The 21,015-nt window shown below is 34.3% G+C and overlaps 2 protein-coding genes and 1 long non-coding RNA gene across 4 annotated transcripts in view; 2 read left to right on the top strand and 1 right to left on the bottom strand.

Annotated features, from left to right (window-relative positions):
- Window positions 1–168: 168 nt before the first annotated feature.
- LOC661959 (cytochrome P450 304E1) lies at window positions 169–2,030 on the top strand. Its single transcript, XM_968087.5, has 6 exons — window positions 169–324; window positions 370–1,055; window positions 1,112–1,214; window positions 1,260–1,440; window positions 1,489–1,748; window positions 1,802–2,030. Exons 1-6 carry the CDS (start codon window positions 228–230, stop codon window positions 1,978–1,980), a joined length of 1,506 nt encoding a protein of 501 aa, XP_973180.2. The 5' UTR covers window positions 169–227; the 3' UTR covers window positions 1,981–2,030.
- Window positions 2,031–3,030: 1,000 nt separating this feature from the next.
- The window catches only part of LOC661872 (uncharacterized), a 71,140-nt gene continuing 53,155 nt past the window's right edge, over window positions 3,031–21,015 (top strand). The window contains exons 1-4 of the mRNA XM_064356370.1: window positions 3,031–3,269; window positions 3,324–3,800; window positions 3,848–4,018; window positions 4,078–4,410. Of these exons, the coding sequence (XP_064212440.1) occupies window positions 3,245–3,269; window positions 3,324–3,800; window positions 3,848–4,018; window positions 4,078–4,410 (1,006 nt within the window). The 5' untranslated portion in view covers window positions 3,031–3,244. The remainder of the gene's footprint in view (window positions 3,270–3,323; window positions 3,801–3,847; window positions 4,019–4,077; window positions 4,411–21,015) is intronic.
- On the bottom strand, window positions 11,971–14,541 carry LOC135265887 (uncharacterized). Of its 2 annotated transcripts, XR_010333746.1 has the most exons (6): window positions 14,527–14,541; window positions 13,090–14,386; window positions 12,880–13,024; window positions 12,754–12,812; window positions 12,202–12,700; window positions 11,971–12,149 (listed from the first exon to the last, which is right to left on the bottom strand). It is a non-coding gene; the product is annotated as an uncharacterized LOC135265887 (long non-coding RNA). The 2 variants fall into 2 exon arrangements; XR_010333745.1 differs by having other exon boundaries at window positions 12,754–13,024.

Consider the following 21,015-nt stretch of genomic DNA (forward strand, 5'->3'; position numbering starts at 1 on the left):
ATTTTTTCATTGCCCAATTTTGAAATTGCTTTTTTCTACGAGCTATAAACCCAAAAATGATAACGTAATCATTAACGAATTTCACAACGACTGTTAAGTCTCAATTCTGGAAGAATTTTATTTGTTTGTGCAGATAAACCGAGATTCCTGGCCATTCTCTTATCAATTGTTGTTATAAAGCGCAAACATTATTGACGAGTGATGACATTAACCAGTTAGTCTTAAAGATGTTGGGCTTCCTGACGTTGCTTGTAACATTCGTCACTCTGCTGGTGTTTCTATTTTACAAATTTTCAAAAGAGAGGCCTGAAAATTTTCCGCCAGGTTTGCAATCAAGTTACGAGTAACAATTGTAAATACTGTCCCTAGGTCCGCCCAGTTTGCCAATATGGGGTAGTTACTGGTTTCTGTTAAAAGAAAATTACAATTTGCTCCACCTCTCGTTTGAGACGCTTGGCAAGCGGTACAAGACGGATATTTTGGGTTTTTTTCTGGGAAATGCCCCGACTGTGGTCACCTTGAGTTACGAACTCACTAAAGAAATGTTGTCGCGGGATGAGTTCATGGGTCGAAACGACACCATAATCGTGCAAACGAGGAGTCGGGGAAGCCCCAAGGGTATTTTTTTCACTGATGGTCCGGTCTGGAAGCAGCAGAGGAGGTTTGCGTTGCGACACATGAGGGACTATGGTTTTGGCCGGCGTTCGGAAAATATGGAAAATCTCGCGCATCAGGAAACCAATTATTTGATTGATTTCCTGACAAAGGAGCCGAGTCAAGGGGACTTGGATGTGTGCAAGAGGAAGGGGCTTGTGCTAGTGCCCGATTTCATGTACGGGTCTCTTATCAACACCGTGATGTTGGTGCTAACTTCGAGGCACTTTGAGCACCAAGAAGTGCGGAAATATGCGAAAGCTGCGTTCAGGTTTATGAAAAGTGAGGACTCAACTGGGGGAGCTATTACTATAACTCCCTGGTTGAGATACATTGCACCGACTTTCTTCCGGTTCACCTCGGCGGTCGACGACAATGACATGTTAATTGATTTTATGAAAGTACGAAATGATTAATTAACGGTTACATTATTCCCACTTATGTTCGATTAATGTAGGGACTGATTGAGGAGCACGTTGAGACGTTCTCGGATGACCACCATCGCGACTTTATTGACGACTACATTAGTGAATCCATCAAGCAAGGCATTGAAATTGATTGTGAGTCAAGTCAATTAATTCCATTTATTTAATTGTGTTTCACAGATTTGCAGCTTGCTTTAATAACGCTGGATTTCATGTTCCCCTCTCCTGTCGGAGTCGGACACACTTTAAGTTTTTATTTTGCGCATCTAATTAACAATCCTGAGATTCAAACTAAAATCCAAGAGGAAATTGACCAAGTTGTGGGCCGTTCGCGGCTACCAAGCCTAGATGACCGAAAAGAGTACAATTTTTACAAAACCAAAAATTATTTATTTAGTTTTGTTTCCAGTCTTCCGTATTTCGAAGCAAGCATTCGGGAAAATCTAAGATTGATGCCAGTCACCCCTTTGGGGGTTACAAGACGTTGTGTGAAAGACACAATGTTGGGTGGGCACTTCATTCCGAAAGATTCATTTGTGTTGGCAAATCTTTGGACAGCGCATAGAGATCCTCGCATTTGGGACGATCCAGAGGAGTTTCGACCAGAAAGGTTCTTAGACAGTGATGGTAAATTACTGAGGAAGGACTACACGATAGGATTTGGAGCAGGTTATTGTTAAATATGGTAAATATCTTTCGGTATAATTTTAATTGGATTTTAGGTAAACGACTGTGTGCTGGGGAGACGTATGCACGCAATACCATGTTTCTGATAATGTCCGGACTTTTGCAAAATTTTACGTTTAAATCGCCGTACAATAGACCCATTGATCTTAAAGATGTACTTCCTGGTGTAACATTATCGTTGAAAGAAACGTGGATTTCAGCAGTACCGAGATAAGAACGAAAATAATTGTAACAAAACTGCCAATAAAAGATTGTTTTTATTTATGTGTGATGACTCTATTTAAAATATATAAGATAATTATTGTACTAAATGGATAAAGTGGTAATAAAAAAATGTGTTCCGTCGTAATCCGATTTTTAAATTATTCATTACTTATCTGGACTGAAGCAATAACAATGTAAATGTAAATGTCATTATGTTATTTAACTAATAAAATATTGTTGATAACATTCGCTGTTACTTGACAACTAAGGCTAAGACAACACGGATAAGAAAATAAATACTTGTTTTGCTCTTTGATAATATTTTTGTCCACTTACAAATTCGTACTAATCGCCGTACTAATAAACCATGTCAAGACATTTTAATTTCCTATGGCTGATAAATAATAATTAATTGTACAACTCTGAGATAAAATAAAGGCGTCGAATAGCTTCAACAATATCCAGAACATATCCATTGGATATAAATAAAGTAGTAGTAATAATAATAAATCAAAAAAATTAATACGATTCTCTATACCACCCAAAAAAAATTGACTTACCTTATGCTTGATTTTTATACGCGTGTAAGTTAAAGCTGTATAATAAAAAATAAAAACGGATATTTTGTGTTCAAAAATATTACGTGAAAAAAACCTTAATATTAGGCTTAAATAAAACTAAAGAACGAACTCAAAAAATAAAAGTTTATTCCAAAAATAACTCTTAATAATAATAACTTAGAGACGGTTTACAGAACATTTTAATTGCAATTATTAATGATTTACAGTGTTATCAAACTTTTATAACATTTCGAAATTCTGGGAGTAGGAATAAAACGTTTAAAACATTTCGGAAAATATTTTTTTAGGTCAACAGAAAAAAAGTTTGCTTGGACTTATGTGTGGGGACCTAAAGCTACCGTTTTACTTCGTGGTTTTAGTTTCTTAGGAAGCACATTTGGCCATACTTATTTTTTATTTAACGTTTTTTTTGACCAATTTATTTTTGAAATTTCAAAGTCCCGCTTGAATTATTATGCAAGCGGTGCTTATGTAAGCGCAAGCGCTTGATATTTATTGCGGGTTGCATACTTTGCTATCTTGTCATCCGGTTGACATTTATAATTTCCAAAATCGTTTTTTTTAATCCAGTGAAAAATTTTGTGTCCATAAACATAAATTACGTTCCTCTTAATAGTTTCCTTGTGTTGCAACTTCGCCTATTTCAACCAATACTATGCTAACTCCGATTTTAGTGTTTGCCTCTTGTCTGTTATGAATGCTGGATACTACGCCCACAGTGCGTAAATAAATCCCCATTAACTGATCATTTGTGATAATTGAACACTTCCAGACAGCCCCAGTCGAGAATCTGGAGTTGTAAGTGACTGTGACACAATGGCCGAACTTGCAGCCTTGCTGCGCTCCGAAATCCCAGAGGGGCGCAGCAACCTGACCGACAACCACACGAACCTGGAAAGGGTTGCCGAATATTGCGAAGCTAACTATTTCCAGTCGAATAACAAGCGCGTGGCTTTGGAAGAAACCAAAAACTACACAACACAGTCTTTGGCAAGTGTGGCCTACCAAATCAACACACTCGCTTTCAATTTTCTGCAACTGTTGGAGTTGCAAGCGGCACAGCTGGCCGAGATGGAGAGCCAGATGAACCACATCTCGCAAACGGTGATGATCCACAAGGAGAAGGTTGCAAGGCGCGAGATTGGAGTGTTGACGGCCAACAAGTCAACCAGCCGACAGTATAAAATCATCGCGCCTGCTAACCCGGAGAAACCCATCAAGTACCTCCGGAAACCGATTGACTACAACAGTAATTAATTTTTCTCGAAAAGTTCGGTCAGTTATTTTGAGTTTTAGTTTTCGATGATATCGGGCATGGGGTGCGGAGCAGTGGGACCCCCAGACAGCAAAAACAGAGGGGTTCCAGTCAGGGTAGCATCCAGTCGCTCACGGCCAATCCCATGGTGGGCCCAGCACCCACCACCAAACCGCCAACGCCTCCGCAAGTATCAAGAACATCAAGTAAAGGTACCACGGTTTCTAAATAGAATTTCGATTTTTTAAATAATTTATTATATTTTTTGCAGTTTCTGTTTCGGGAGGTACGTTGAGTAAAGGCAGTCGCGAATATCGTACTCCTCCAGCGGTGGCGCCTCCTCAGGTTCCTAGTCACTACGCCCCCAATTATCCCATTGGCCATGCAAGACGTTCGACCGAAAGGGGGCCCGGGTACAGCACTTTGCCCATGGCTCCAGGTCAACATCAGGCGATGTCGCCACCACAAGTTGGCATGGTACATCCCATGAGTATAAATCAACAGCAACACCAAAACCAACAACATCCTCAAACACCACCGCCGCCGCCTCCGCCCGGTAATGTGGGAAACTACATCCAAGCGGAGCACCATATGAGCATGCCGCGTGAGTACAATTTTTTTTTGCTTATTTTTGACTTTACTGAACATTTTTGGCTTATTTTACCAAAAAATTCTTGAAATGTATGCGTTTTTCTTCCTAAAACGTCACAAAACGCTTAGAGAAAGCAAAGGTAATATATTTTGGTCCAATTTTGTTATTTTAGCGAAACCTTGCAAAAAACTGTGAGCTCGTGATATTTCGGTTAATTTTTGCTGAAATTTTGCACTTTTTGCAGTATTTCTGTCACAGAAAACTGTACAAGATGCTTGAAACACCATTTTGGCCAATGATTATTTGTCAAAATGCTTTTCCGCGTCTTGCAGAAAAACGTGCTAAACACTATAAAAAGCAAAATGCCATTTTCGAATTTATCGATTTTTTTATTGGCGAAATCTTGCAAAAAACTTGTTTATGCGCTTAATAAAGACAAAAATTCTGTCGAAATTTTTTTATCGGGATAATGGCGAAAAATATGTTGGCTTGAAAACGCGTGCAAACAAAATTGTGGCAATTTTTGACGTCTTTTTGCGGAAAATGGTAGAGATAATTGCGGTTTCGGGCCTTGTTCAGTGAAATCGTTATCGGTTTGGTGACTTTTGCCCTAAATTTCCCGAAAACGCTCGAAGAAACCCAGAAATAAAGTGTACAAGAGAGGCAATTTTTATTATTAGCGCCGCCTTCGCCGTTGATCAGCCAAGAAATGCAAATGCCGTCGAACCAGCACCACCCGATGATGATGACCCAGCATGCCCCAGTGCCGCATGGAAGCCTGGGAATGCACACTTTGTCCCATGCCCATGGCCAACGGCTTGCCCGAAGTAGCGGTGCACATTCGCCTCCATTGCCTCCTCCACCGCCGCCAGAAGACGAACACGAGGCTTTTGGAAGACCTCGTACGAGTGGAGTCATGCCCATTGTGCCCGATGAGGAGGATTTGCCCGGATGGGTACCCAAGAATTATATAGAGAAAGGTATAACACTAAAATTGTGTTTTGTTGAAGCGCTGGTTTTAATTAATTTATTTACAGTTGTGGCGATTTACGATTATTACGCTGATAAAGATGATGAATTGAGTTTCCAAGAAAGTTCGGTTATTTATGTGCTGAAGAAAAATGATGATGGTTGGTGGGAAGGTGTCATGGATGGAATTACGGGATTGTTTCCTGGGAATTACGTGGAACCTTGTGTGTAATTTACTAATTAGGTTTCCGCACGTAATAATTATGCAAATCAATTATTAATGTTATTAAGTGTAACCCGACTTTAAAGAAAATTCTTCAAAGTGTCTAGAATGAAACTTTGTGTAGATGTTTTACAGTTCTGTAGACGGTATGATGGTAATTGTATAATTTATATTATTTTTCTCCAAACGTTTGTAATACATTTATAAGTAATAAAAATTCTATATCATACGAGTGTTTCATTTTACAAGTTACCTCCCAAACCAAAACAAAAAAAAGTGAGTGATGCAAAAGTGACGAAGTGTAGTGTGTTTTTCGTAAATTTTCTCCAAGAACGGGTCGCCAGGAGCCACGAAAGTCGTACCTCAACGGATTGTTGAAAGAGGTAGGTGATGAATTAAGACTAAGAAGCTTCATAAAGCAGGAATTAAATTTTGAAACCTCAAAGGAGTGTTAATGAAAAAAGTGTATTGATAAATTGATAGATGGGACATAAAATTATGGAGTGTATTATACGAACATAACTACTGATTAAAATTGTCTATGCAAATTCCTTGTTTACTTTATTTCGTTTGTTAATCGTATTTTTATCTTTAAATTTTAGAGTGTTGAACCCGATGGTTCATTGTAACCGCAGTTCGTTGTTCTTTTTCATAAAATGACTGCGTATTTTGTAGAATTTAATTAGCATAATTGGTAAGTTGATTTACCTCTGTCACCCACGCGTTTCAAATATGCGTTCGCAGTTAGCAAATAATACACGTAAACACAAAATATTTTGGCAAATTACCGATTGTTGCATTGTTTTGGTTATTACATTTTTTTATTATCTAAAAATTCACTTTTTCGAGTCTATTTTTCTCCATACAGCTTTTATTATTCTCTTTTTGTACAATTCTACAAAATAATAAAAAAATACTCTCAATTATTCCTGGCAGTATTTCTTAATCGGACTTCGATACTTGATAACTTAATTTAACAGCAGGAAACTTTTCTACAAATTAAAATTATAGCTTAACTTGAATTGCAAATAAAAGCAAATGTTTCTAAATTGTCGGCAAATACCTGTTACACATGGAAAATATAAATGATTAATAAACATTTGCTAATATTAGTAATATTTTGCGAATAATTCAACGCTTTTATTTTACATTTTCATTGAGAATCATGTTTTTATCTACCTACTCGTACCTGAAAGTTGGCACGTAATATTTATCAATTTATATTTAACAAATTATTATTACTGTAATAATTACTCAACTAACTTTAACTCGTACGTAGCCTTTGCAATTATTTTTTTTAATTAATAAATGTAATTAAATCACCGTAAAAAATATGATATTCTTTGGTATTGAAATTTATTTATATTTATTTATTTATTTTAAGCGATATTTTGAAGACTGGACCCAAATTTGCAATTAACTTTAATAAAACGTACGCAAAATATGATTTAAAATAGTGCTCGGCACGTATAAAATAAATCTTAAAACAGTTGACATGGTTAATGCCACCGAAATGTAAATTTAATGTACGATCTCTCCACTTGGTAAAACTTGCACAACCTTTGTGCATTTCTATCCGATTACAAGCCAGCCAACCACTAGAATAAAATTCACCCGAATTAAGGATACTTCCCATAAATCATAATAATCTTTCTTTGCAATTTTTACAAATCGTTTAAGAATGTTAAAGCCTAGATAAACCTAAGACTCCTGATTTATGACATGTAATTTATTCCCCGCCTTGTTGGTTGCAATATCGATTACGGAACCACTCTTAACAGGAACATAAATATAAAATCACATTCCCAGTTAAGAAAAATTGTTATTTTTAATCAAACGAATTCATTTTTTTCAAGTGAAACGCAATAACTCACTTGTTAGCCAATTTGGTAGATAACGCTAAGCAAGGACTAGATTTTGCAAAAGCACATAGATCACAATCTTTACAAAAGTTAGCTTTCTATGGATTTGATAAAAATACTGATTTATCAGATATTCTCTTCCTTCTTAGAAGAAACGCAATAAGCATGTAAAAAAATTGGGAAATAGAATCATGAGGGGTTTAATAGGTGTCTGAAAGGCCTGCCTTGTAAACACATTAGGATTTCCCATTATTCGGCTCCCAAATTTGCAAATTTGCGTAGGCCTATAATTTGGTTTGATTGCGTTTGCTTGTGGGTAGCTCTAGTCCAATTTCCACTCGCACACCGTCTTCAATATTGGTCCTCCGGTCACCCGGATTAGTCCGGACCGGAAAGAAAACGTTGTTGCAATTGAAACAATCATCTGAGGTGCACCAAAGCGAGCAAAACTTTTCTATTCGTCGGAGGGCAATAGAAAAGAGGGAAATTCCGGGGATTTTCCTCAATTTTGCGCAAGTACAAACAATCGTCGTCTGTCGTGCGAATCCGCCGGATCCGCATGCTACCCGTTAAACAGCTATGCAACGTGAAATCAGAAATCAGTCGTTGGTGAGTTGTGGCGTGAAGAAGTGGAGGTGCACACACCTGTGAAGGAAATATGCTCGCACGAGACGCTGCTGTCTTCCGTGCGACGATTTTTTCGCGGATCTATTAACGATTTTTAAAATGCTGAAGACAACGGCCAAAGAATTTTGCTGTGATTTGTGTCCGCGGTGTCGCTGGGAGGTACAATGTTGATGCAAGAAGTTGTGTGCGGTGTTGTGCTCGTGTTCACCTCGGCTATTGTATACCTGTCTGCTTCACCGTTAGATCCAGTGCGGCATATGAAAGGTGAGTTACAAAATAACCAGCTGAAAAGTACAGTAAAATAATAAAAAAAAATAAGCGCGTAAAACACATGGTTTAGGCACGGAGGAAAAATGGTGACACGAAAATCACCTGCGTGACCGCAGGAAATTCATTAAGCCAGAAAGGCCCAACTCTTATTTCTTTAACGATGGTGAGGAGAGTTAAATTTGAATAAAATGAGTTTTTAGTCGAAGGTGAACCGCTTCGGAATTTACCTTTGCCTCTTTAAAAATGCACGCTGATGTGTGTAGGATGATGTGGAAAAATATTTGTCCTTACTGCTGGATCTAGCATGGAACTAAATGCCACTGCTATGGCTATTCCTGCTGATTAATTAATTCTGTTATATTCTTGTTAGTTGCTATTACATAATTGAGATCAATGGTTTACAATCACTTACCAATTCTGCTGGTATTTGTCAAATTGGAGATGTTATGCTTGATGGTTTTTCGTTTAATGAAAACAGGGACATTTTAATGGCATAACCGTAATAGTCGTTGTGCTTTCTAGGTCAAAATAATCTCAGTAGCAAGAAGTTACGAGTGGATATTGATGCTAGATCAAGAAAAAAATTTAAATGAGTGTAAGAGAAAGGCTGGACTGGTTTAAAAAAGCAAAAATAATAGAAAAAATTAAAGATACAAGAAAATAAATAATTCGGTGTTGAGCAATTTGCAAATAACACTGAAGATTTTATCATGACATTATATTCTTGTCCGAATACGTTGATACGTTACTTGCTAGAAAAATAACGTAACGGTTAATTTTAACAATGTGGGTTATGAACTATAACCCAGTGGTTTTTTCAGCATGAATAAGCAATGAGCAAACTGTTGTCTTCCTGACTCAAATGTCTATATTAGCAGGGTGTTAATTCTAACACCAATAGACTATACAGGAAAGTAGTGAATAGAAAATAACAAGTGGAAGAATATTGGAAAAGACTACAAATGAAAAATAAACCAATAAAGTACCAGAAAAAGATAACCCAAATTCTGTAAGAATCTTCGAAACATTTTTGGTTCTGATTACGAAAACGGTTTTTAAAAAAGTTGGACGTGGAGGACGCTTTTTCTAAATTACATTTTTCAAATATGTTAAGCGAACGTTTTTTTTGCTCTTTCATTTTATAATTGTAAACGGAGATACAGTCAGTAGTTTCGTTAAGTATTTATTAACAGTAATTCTGGAGGTAATAATACCATTATTTTACGTACTATATCTCTGAAGCTCAGATTTAATATTATAATTTCCTAAACTTTCTCTGGACTGTCTAGAAAGAAGAAAAGAAGCAACAAACGCACTGAAGATCGATGGCCCATTGTCGCAATAAAACGTGAATGAGTGGCCCATTTCTGTTCTTAATTTATCCAAAATTATTTTGTTTTTTTTTTATTTATTTTTACTTGTGGCTCTTTGTTGAAATGTTTATACCGTTCAGTTATGTATTAGTAAAAATATGTAACTGGTGTTTAATAACAATGAGACAATGGAAAGAATTGGATCGATGTTTATTTATTTTTTGTACAAAAATTTATGAGCAATAAATGAACACTTACTCAGTTATTTTTTTTGTACCTTTTATTGTTTGTAAAATTCTGAAACAGATTGTTTTGGTAATTTTCAATTTATGCAGCTGTTATGATCAGTGCATTGACAAAAGCTTTAATTTATTTTGAAAATACGAGAAACGTTCGCCGAATTTTATCTCGAGGACAGGATGTCAGCTTCGTCTTTTTCTATCAGCTCTGAGAATAAGTGTCAGATGATATAAATGTACAGAAAGGAGGTAGGTATCAGAAATATAATGACATCTTTTTGTCAGTCTATCTGCGGTCAAGCAGAAGGGAATTGTGGAAATTCCAATCGGGGCAAGAACTCGAAAGGTCTCCCGATGATTGAATGATGTCATTAGGCTTGAATTATCTAGCAACAAGTATCAAAATTTATCATTTGCCCGAATTGTCTCTTTTAATTAAATTATTTTTACACCAGTCTGTAGAAACAGAAAGCTAGGGCTATTATTATTCGGGGTACAATTGTGATAAACCCACGTCTGCTCGTGGAAGTAGGTACTCGATTATTTATGATTCGGTGAATAATTTACGGTTTGCGTCTTAGAATCGTGTCAAAATTTCGATTAAGTAACGTTTCAATAAGATAAGGGTTAATTGTATGAGATGGAGGTATTAACATTCTGGAATGAGGGACCAGCAGAATGTTAACACAAGATTCGTCTTTGAATGCGGTCGCTGGATTTCCGCCACATTACATATTCATAGTATTACTTCAAGTTTCACAGTGATTTGTGAAGTTTATTTAACCCAAAAATTCCAGAATACAGACTAACAATTGTTTAAAACTACTACAAAAATCTAATTCATTGATTCCCAGTCGCCTGGTGGCGATTTTTCTGTCCTGTAAAACATCGTATAAACAAACAAAAATACGTTTTGAGGGTCTCTGGATGTTGAAGGGTGCGCTTTTACTACATCGTTAATAACTGCGTTTGTATGTTTCTGCTTTTTAAATTTGAAGCGGAAAATATGATACAAGAGTAAATAAAAACAATTTGCAAGACCCTTGTATTATCAGGCTTTTCAAGGGATCAAATGAAATTGATAAGCCGGCCGGATTTTTAATTAAAAAGTTAAAATGACGGACTAGGAGATCTGCGTGTAAAAATTGTTTGATGTTCATTCAGTTAGTAAAAGACAGAATTCGATTATACGAAATGAATAATTTAGGTCTTTTCATTATTACTACGAAGACTTGGGTTAATAATAGATTTGTAAATTTTTAACAACGATATTAGTAGATAGAGATAGCCGGTTCAAAAACCACCTCCACCTCCCTCTACTGCGCATGTGTGAAAATTGTGTCAGTCAGCCGCAGACGCAAGCGCGTAATCGCAGCTCGCTGGCCTGCGACCAGCTGGTCAGCCGGCCTGCGGCCGACTGACGCCATTTGTGATGATGCAAATATATTTATGTAGTATAATAATAATAATAATAATAATAATCGTCGCCATCTTGGAAGTTTGAAAGTCGGCGGCGGTCATTTTTGTTTAATGGTAAATTGGCGCCAAATTTAAATTATTTCAAAATTAATATTTGAAATTAGTCGGCCATGTTTGTTTGTTAAAAAAAATGGCGCCAAAATTTTAATTTATTTAAAAATTAATATTGGGTGTAATGTTGGTAGCGCCGATGTCGTCACAAATTCCGCCTAAATTCTCACGTTAGATGGCGCCACGGTCTGCAAACTTTTCGCTAGATGGCGCTGCCGTCAGCGCAGCCGTCAATCAAAGATGGCGCTGGCCTCCATTTTTTTTTTTTAAACACACCCCCCGCCCGTTTGCGAATATGCAACCAAGAAAACAAGTAGTAGTAGTAGTAGTAGTAGTAGCTTTTTGGGGTTGTGAAATTTTTGGTTTTTGGGGTTGTGAAATTTTGAATATATGATTTTTGAAATGTGCAATTGTGAATACATGAAGTATATATACAATACATGCTGTATTGAGTTAAGCAAAATATCAGAAAATCATCGCGCTTGTCACTAATAACTAATAAAGGAAAGTCATTATTTTATCGATAAGGAAAAAAAACCTAGTATATGTAGTTTTTTATTTTTGTAATGTTGTTTGCCTAACTTGTCTGTTGCGCACCAAGTTTATTTTGTTATTTGTTTAAAATATAATGCAAAAAAAGTTGTTGTTGTTGTTGTTCCTTCCATGGGGAGTCGAACCTCAGGTAGGTAGAGTGGATAGTGCTGTCTATTTTGGAAACCTGAAAAAAATCATAAATTAGTTTTTTAAATAGAGGTGAACATGACACTTACCAAAAAATTTTACATTAATCTTCGTGAACAATACGTTCGAAATTAAAAATGTGGGCATCATGTTCCTGATTTCCATTAGCTTGCTTACGTCCCATATAAATCAAATAAGATCCGAGTCCTTCCATTAGTGTCGTAATTATGGTATCATTCATAACTGCTGTTAGTCGTTTAGGTAAAAAAACTTTACCGACGTTGTCCAGATATGCTACCATCATAACCCCATGTTGTGTGTTTGCCTTGGTTAAATTGATGATTTTATATTTCTTGTTCACTTCCAAATCGTTGGCACTGACATATGTATCAGTATATTCACAGGCAGCAATTTTATTCAGATTTAATAGTTGATCAGCCATTACAGAATCCTTTGAAATTTAAATGCAAAAATACACAGCGGAGCACATACAACTTCTCACAAAGATAGTTTTAATAAAACTGGTGAAATGTGTAAAAAACGGAACTTTTATAATCAATTTTTGCGGTTAACAGATAACACGCTTTCCTAAAAAATAAAAATGAAATAAAATATGATTTAATACTAATTTTGTGGTTTACCTTATCGTAGGAATTTTGTGACGCACTTTTTGTTTGATAAAAATTTGATAAAAATTTTCCTAAAAAATTAAACACATTTTTAGCAATCAAATGTGGTAAACAAATTTAAAAAATTAAAGAATTTACCAAAAAAAGATTATTTATGTTGGTTTTAGAGAAGAATTCAGTAGTCTGAATCGGAAGAATTTGTGGATGAAGAACTTGTGCCGAAGTCAATATTTTCGATAAACTTACGATGCGTCTTTTTGGCACAACTTTTGTAGGTCTGAAGCTGAATTAGATGTTTAAATTAGATGTTTAGAAAGAACGTTTTATTAAGTTGTAATATAAACTTACTGTAAACAAACACTGATGAATACACCAACTACACCAACTATCTTCTTCACGAGTATAATCTGTTAAATTTTCAACCAGGACTGCATTGTGTGTAATAATCTTTTTAAAAGATAATTTTTTCAATTGAATTAAGATGGGTTCTCGCGGACAATTAATGTTAAATATAGATAAAGTTTTAGGTCCCGCTTGTATGACACTCTTAGTAAACTCATCATATTCAAAGTAATTATTTTCATTAAAAAAGTACAGCTTTCCGTTTAAATATCTAAATGTCCTTGTTATTTTATTAGGAACACCTTCAAATAATTCGTTTGTTAAACCAGGAACATTATATCCAGAGATGCAACTAGATAATGTAATATATGTATTATCTCTGAGAAAAAGATAAATACCACCTGAGTAAGTTGTTATCGCTGCCGAAATTGGACTTGATATTTTAAATTCTTCGCTTATAGATTTCGGATAATTAGTTTTAAATCTAAAAGTAGATAATGAAAAAAATATAAACTTCAGCTTTTACAATAATTACTATATCATCTGTTGAGGGTTTATGATAAATTGTTGTAAATTCTTCAAAATCTTTTGGTAAAAAATGTTAACCGCCCAGTAATTAATTAAGGTTTTGGATATGAATTTTTACCTATTTCAATTAAACAAATCCACTTTTTTTATAAAAGATGTATAAATGTGTTTTAACTATTAGAAATGTATATATTGTTTGTAAACTATTGGATATAAATTTTTTGGGGAAAATGATTGTAACGATAAATTAATAATCAAATACAACTGGATATTTATAAAATTTTTGATTCATAAATTTACAAGAAAAAAACGTTAGACAGGAAATAAGATCACAAAAATAATCAGAATGAATATTATTTTTTATTATACATAAAACAAACTACATACTTAAACTAAAAAAGTCATACACCTAAATAAATTTTTAATTGCAGTTTTTAAGCCAAACCTAACGCTATGAACATCATAAAAAACGCTATGAACATCATAAAACGATCCAACATGTATGAGGTTTAATGTACCCATACCCAAATGTCAATTATACCCCGCTCCTCATCGGTGTCTATCGCGGCGGTCAAGCGCCCCACGGTAAAAATATCAAAATAACCTCCAAGGGATGGGGGCGGTTCCAGTCGCAGATAGATGTTAATAAGGGAAACCCACTCGAAGGTGCCCGCGGGAATTTGGGTGAGGAGGTGGTCCACCTCCTCTTCGGTTAACCCAGCGTGGTTAACAACCAAATCTGGGTTATAGTCCCCATAGTAACCTGCGGGATGTTCTGTAACAAAAGAAAGAGAAATTTAATAAATAGATTACATTAATTTATTAAGACTGATGATGAAGTGTTGTAATTAAATTTCAAACAATTGATTCGGAAAAAATTTAAAATAAAATAATGTAAAAATTATTTCTACTTACTAGACATGATGGTTGTGTTGACTGTTGATATTTCAATAAAAATTATTTCACACACTAAAAGTTGATCCCTTTATACTTTTTGTAATCTTAACTAGAGTGGAGAGGGCAGGTTAATGAAGTAGGAGAAGGAAACGAGATTAAAACTTTAAACGTTTATTTCGGTAAATTCTGAATTACATAATTATAAATAAACCGTACATTATTAAGACTACAGATACATATTTTAGTTTTTAAGTAATGATGCATACATAACGGAAGTTGTGGTTGCAATTTTGGACAAGAGTTTGCTTCCTCCAAATTGATGATCCTAGGGTAAAAGTCCTTTGAATCGAAAAATTGTCTTAAAAAATCCTCTTTAACGCTTCCTTTTACGTAAATAATATCGATAACATCATCGATAATATTTTCTTCTAGTATGTTATAAATATTTTCATAGTCGATATTTCCACTGTTGTAACGTAATAGATGATGATTTAATTCTAAATATTTCACTTGTTTTTTTACATCTGCACTTAGTTGACGAAACGGCACCGGTGATTTAAACAAATAGTGACCAGTTCGATGTCCATCAAATATTGTTAATTCTTTAACGATGAATTCAGGTATATAAAATCCTTGAACATCAATCACTACTACCTTCATGTTGAACACTTAAATCTAGACTGAAAAATTTGTTCACGATGAGCAGAATTTAAGATCTCCTTTAAAATATTTTTCATTTGATTAATTCTAAACTTAAACCTTTCTCTGTCTGCAGCGCATTGTATCCAATAGTTTCCTTTTCTAGCATCTTGATAAGCATATGACCAAACTATTAGATTATGTACTTCCGGAGCACTATCACTTATAGTAACACTTTTTTTCATCCTTATATCAGTTGTCTAATTATTCCTGTTAACGGATAGTACTGCATTATTCTATCATGAATGATAATACAATAAGCTCTTGTATCGGCTGGGAAATTATTATCGCTTTCAAATTCTAAGCTGATATCAATGGTGGAACTTCGAATTGCTTCGTTTTGCTTGGAACAGTCTAATACAAATATCGGTCTTTTTGTATAATCTGTATAGCTTAATATAGGTTCAGCACGATCTTTTCCATTAAATTCCTTATAAAAATCAACGTAAGCTTGATATGCTTCTAAATATTTATTTTTAGCAAATTGTAGTTTCCATGTTTCATATGGATAAACATTTGAATTCAACCATAAACGTACGCTTCTTACATCACAATGATCAAATAGAGTAACATCAGACTTTGGATTATTTTTTCGGTTTGTTTGAAAGCAAACGATAATAAATCTTGGTCTTTCTAATTGAGTAGATGTTTTAACTCTCCAGATGTCGTTATTAGTTTGTCGAACTGATGGAAGTTCATGAATTTCCCATTTTCTGAACGGTAACGATATAACACGATCTTTGTTGATCCCTTCTAATATAGTTAATTTAATTTCATCATTTGGGTAAACATGTTTTGCTTTTAATTCAATATTGTTAATCTTAAGTGTCGCTTTTCTCGTTCCGGTAGAAATGAAACAATTAGCATCGTTACGACTTCGTATTAATCGAAGTTTTTGATGACCGCTAACTATCCGATGATAATCAAATGGTAAATTTAACAGATAAGATAAAGGGATTCTAAATGAAAACGTATTATCAGTTTCATTAAATGTCTTCAGTTGTTGACTTTCTTGATCATTCCATCCAGCGAGAGTTAATGCTCTTACTTCATCTTTGCCATAACATAGAAAAGTTTTGATTGTAGATACTGTTCCGACTTCACGTACACTATCTAACTCAACATTATTCAATTCATAGCTTACATTCTCAAATAAATATGCTGCTGCATTATTAGTCAAGGTTACATTTCCACCGCCAGTTTCCGGTACCGGATCTGGTATGAACTCACCGTCCACTTGTATAAATGATTCAAAGAGAGAAATCCAAATATCTCTCTGATTAATTATAATTTCGATTTCATCATTGTTATCGAAAGATCTTACTTGCGGACTATATGTATGTTCTTCCTCTTTACTTATGCTGTCGTCTATTTCCGGTGAACTGTAAACCTGAAGTTTGCTGGCGGACATTATATCCTAACGATTTAAGAATCTGCACGCTCTGATGTGATAATGTCGACTGATGACAAGATACTGACTGATAATTTGATGGATTGTATGATTTTTTATATTGATTTTGAAACACTAAACCCATGTTTATGCTTCTTTTTTCAGAGCAAGACGAATATTGATTGTTTGACCGTTAAAATCTATAGGACAATGGTCTTGATCAACAATATCAATAGTTAGGTTAGGTATATTGGATCTATTAATGATAGGTAAATAAATAGGATTTAATGGTTCCACAAAAATCTGTTCGGCTGGACTAACACTTAAAGCAGTTTCATAAAGAGTATGAGATTCTTTGTTTTTGTAGAAAGAACCTCTTACAATATTACACTCGATACGTATTGTATTAACCTTAATTATGTTAACAGGTAAATCACTTTCATGTAATTGTCTTGCTTTAAGTTTCCTTTTAGAAAAACCTAACAATTTACCAATACTATCTTCGTGAGCGAAATTAATGTCGTAAATACTAAATATCTCACACTTTAATGTGTTTTCGTTAGCCTTCAATGAAAATGTATTCTGTTTTTGAGCATCAGTTGCAGATCGTCCACTAAGAATAATTTGTATATATTTTTCTATAGCAGCTATTTCATAAGCACCTTTCGGAAATGTTATCACTTTTTCTTCAGTAGTGTTCGGAGCAAAATAATAAAATTTATTTGTACCCTCTTCTATATTTGGTATATTATTGTTAGTATAAAAACCGATTAAAGCTATAGAATAATTCGAATTTTCTTCAAGGTCAATGGGTGGCTCATAGTGTTCAGACAGCGTACTTTCAACACCTGTTAGGGAGAATGTCTTATACATGACTGAATAAAATACATGATTATCTCATCTTTTATTATGTAAAAACATCAAACATAAATGTCCGCAATTATATGATAAAAATTGATAACGATCATGATTAAAGTAAATATTACAATTTCCTAAGTATCGTACTAATTCTAGAGGTGGCTTTAGATTTCCATAACTATCAAAATAATCAACCTGTTTATTTGTTTTTCTATAACAAACCCAATGAGTTCCGGATCCTTTTTTAGAGTCCAAATTAATGATAGCACATTCTGTCTTATCAGGTTTCATATGAATTAATTCATCTCTCATAAAAACGCCTTTAAATTTGGGTAGTTTTAATAATTTAGCATATCTTCTTAAATCATTATCAGTTAGTGCCCTATTAGGCAGTTTTATTGGTAGTTTTTTGGAAATTTACGTAAATACAATCCATAACCTCGTGGTTGCTTTCGAAGATATAAACCACTTCCCGCCTTCCCGATAGCGATATCTTCCAGTACTTTATTATGACGTTTATTCTCATCTAATTTCTGTTTCGCTGCTTTAGCATCATTTACAGCTTTAGTTATAGCAGCAGCACCTCCGCCCATAGCCCCTAAGGCACTAAGTCCTCCAAAAATTAATGGTAACAATGGTAAAAATCCTCCTGTTTTTATAGGTATAATACGAGGAATTTTTATACGCTTACGACCTCCAGATTTTCTAACTGCTATACGAGCAGCTGATAATGCAGATTTTATATTATCATATCCCTTATTTTCTAAATTTGATAAAAGAGCTTTATGAAAAGGTTGTTGTTTTTTCTGTGTCCTCTTTCTAGATTTCTTTGTCTTCCTTTTCGATTTTTTCCTTTGGATTCCCATACCTAATTTCCTTTTGACTTTCATTGCGTTAGTTACAAACCAGGCACTTGCTTTTTCACCAAATGAAGCGTCTTTAGACTTAACACGTGACCATGCACTATCTTCTAAAATTCGATCCGCTTGATGTCTATCTTTTAAATCGTTGGAATTAGCGTAAGCTATATCGTGCGTTTTACAAAAGCTGTCAAGCTTGTTTATTCCAGGATCACCTCGTTCTAACCGTTTCTTAAGTTTTGTACCAGGTCCGCAATATTGATATCCTGGTAAATGTAATTCAAAAGGTAATTTATTGATTGCAGTATTTAATAGTCCTTCCCCTTTGAAAGACAACATTTAACTGAACTTTTTTCCCTATATAAACCTTCTTATAAATGTTTTTAATTTAGTATGAAAATGAAAGTGTTAAAGCAAAAATTACAATTACCTATCATAAATCATGATTATAATAATGTTGATAATAAACATAAAATGTCTCATCGACATGGTACACTTTTACCCGAATCAATACGTTGTATAATTTGTGGACCTTCTGGTGGAGGAAAAACTAACATATTATTGTCTTTATTGTTTGATCCCAACGGATTGAAATTTGAAAACATATATATTTATTGTAAATCATTATATCAACCGAAGTATAAACTGCTTAGTGATGTGCTACAAAAAATTAAAGGAATGGAATATAACCAGTATGAACATAATGAAGACGTGCTAGATCCAAAAGATGCAAAAAATAACTCTATTTTTATATTTGATGATGTCATAATGTGTAATCAAGCTAAGATAAGGGATTACTTTTGCATGGGCCGGCATAAAAATATTGATAGTTTCTATCTCTGTCAAACATATACAAAAATACCGAAACATTTAATTCGAGATAATGCAAATTTATTGGTAATATTAAAACAAGATCTGTTAAATTTAAAACATGTATATGAAGATCATGTTGGTGCTGATATGAAATTCGAACAATTCTGTGAAATATGTCAGGAATGTTGGAAAAACCAATATGGTTTTTTGGTTATATGTAAAGATAATGAATTAAATAAGGGTCGATATAGAAAAGGGTTTGATCATTTTATTCAAGTGTAGAGTGATATCTATTTGAGAACGTTTCCAGACCGGTTAATATCAGTTTCACAGCGGTTAGTATCGGTGCGATATCGGTTAATACCGGTTCCAAAGCGGTTAGTATCGGTTAGATACCGGTTAGAGACCGGTTAATATCGGTCTCAGACCGGTTAGTATCGGTGTGATATTGGTTAATACCGGTTCCAGAGCGGTTATTATCGGATAGAGACCGGTTAATATCGGTTTCAGACCGGTTAATGTCTGTTAAAAAGCAGTTCCTGATCGGTTTGAGATCGGTTAATATCAGTTTGAGACCCGTTATAATAGCAGTCGAATAAGAAGTTATATAAACAATAATTCTGATTTGTTCGGTTAGTTTATAACATTAAGCGGTAATGATGGGTACCAAACCAGATCAAAACCTTAAAAGACATATATTAAAAGCAGCTGATTCAATTCGAAAGAAGTATAAAGCCATAAAGTTAAACAGCAGTGAAGCGGATGAGTCAATTAAAAAGCTTTTTCAGCCTGTTATAAATCCTTTAGAAGAAATTTCAATAAAATTGGAGAAGCAATCTCCACCACCACAGCAACAACAACAAAAACAACACAAAAGACCAAAACATCATATTCAAAAGCAAAGGAAACAATTTCTTAAACTACCAAAAAAAGAAAAGATTAAACAAGAACTTGAACTACCAGTTGAAGAAACATATGAACCTAGTACATCACTGCGACAACCAGAAGAAATATATGAGTCATTACCAGAAATAAAAGAAGAAGATGAAGAAACCAAATCTGACACTATGGATGATTTAATTAATAGCAGACATATTTTAGATGAATTTTTAGAACAATATCCTCCAGTTGCGAGAAATGCAATAGAAGCAGTTTTAGAGAAAACCAGTGATCAGACATTTGGTCCTAGATATAATTCAAAAGAGAATAAACTATTTATGGGTAAACATGAATTAATAATCAGTCAAAATGGTGATTTAATTTTAGATAATGAATCATTTCCTGGTACTCCTGGTTTATACAGACTAATATTTTTTAAAAACCCTGAAGATAAATACACTCAAATTACAAAAGAGGATCGGTCAGCATACAAAAAAATACTTGAAATTTCTAATACACATAGAAAAAATAATGATCCCACAAAACAACTAAAAGGTCATAGAGGTGTAAAATATACTCAAATTGTGCAACCAATGTTTACTTCATTTCCTAAATCTCCGTTTATTGGTGAAGGATTATTCACTAATAAACGTGTAGAATATGTTTACTGGGATGACATAAATGAATTAGTGTCACGTCTAGCATTATTACATGCAGCGACAAAAGCGGGTAACAATTCCCATCTGAATGAAATTTTATCAATAGAAGAAGAATTAAAGGAATGTGGTGTAATATATTAGGCTTAAGTTTTTTTCTGGTTAATCCTCAGTGTTGAAATGCCCATTGATCTATTCGGACGTAAAGTGTTATCAGCATCAAGTGCATTTTTTAAATCTACACCATCACCTTTTGTTTTCACTGCTGATGGTGACCTTGATTTAAAACATCATAGAATCTGTAACATTAATGATCCAACAGAAGACAAAGATTGTGCGAATAAGGTATATA

The sequence above is a fragment of the Tribolium castaneum genome, chromosome 4 (genome assembly GCF_031307605.1).
Source record: "Tribolium castaneum strain GA2 chromosome 4, icTriCast1.1, whole genome shotgun sequence".
NCBI classification, from domain to species: domain Eukaryota; kingdom Metazoa; phylum Arthropoda; class Insecta; order Coleoptera; family Tenebrionidae; genus Tribolium; species Tribolium castaneum.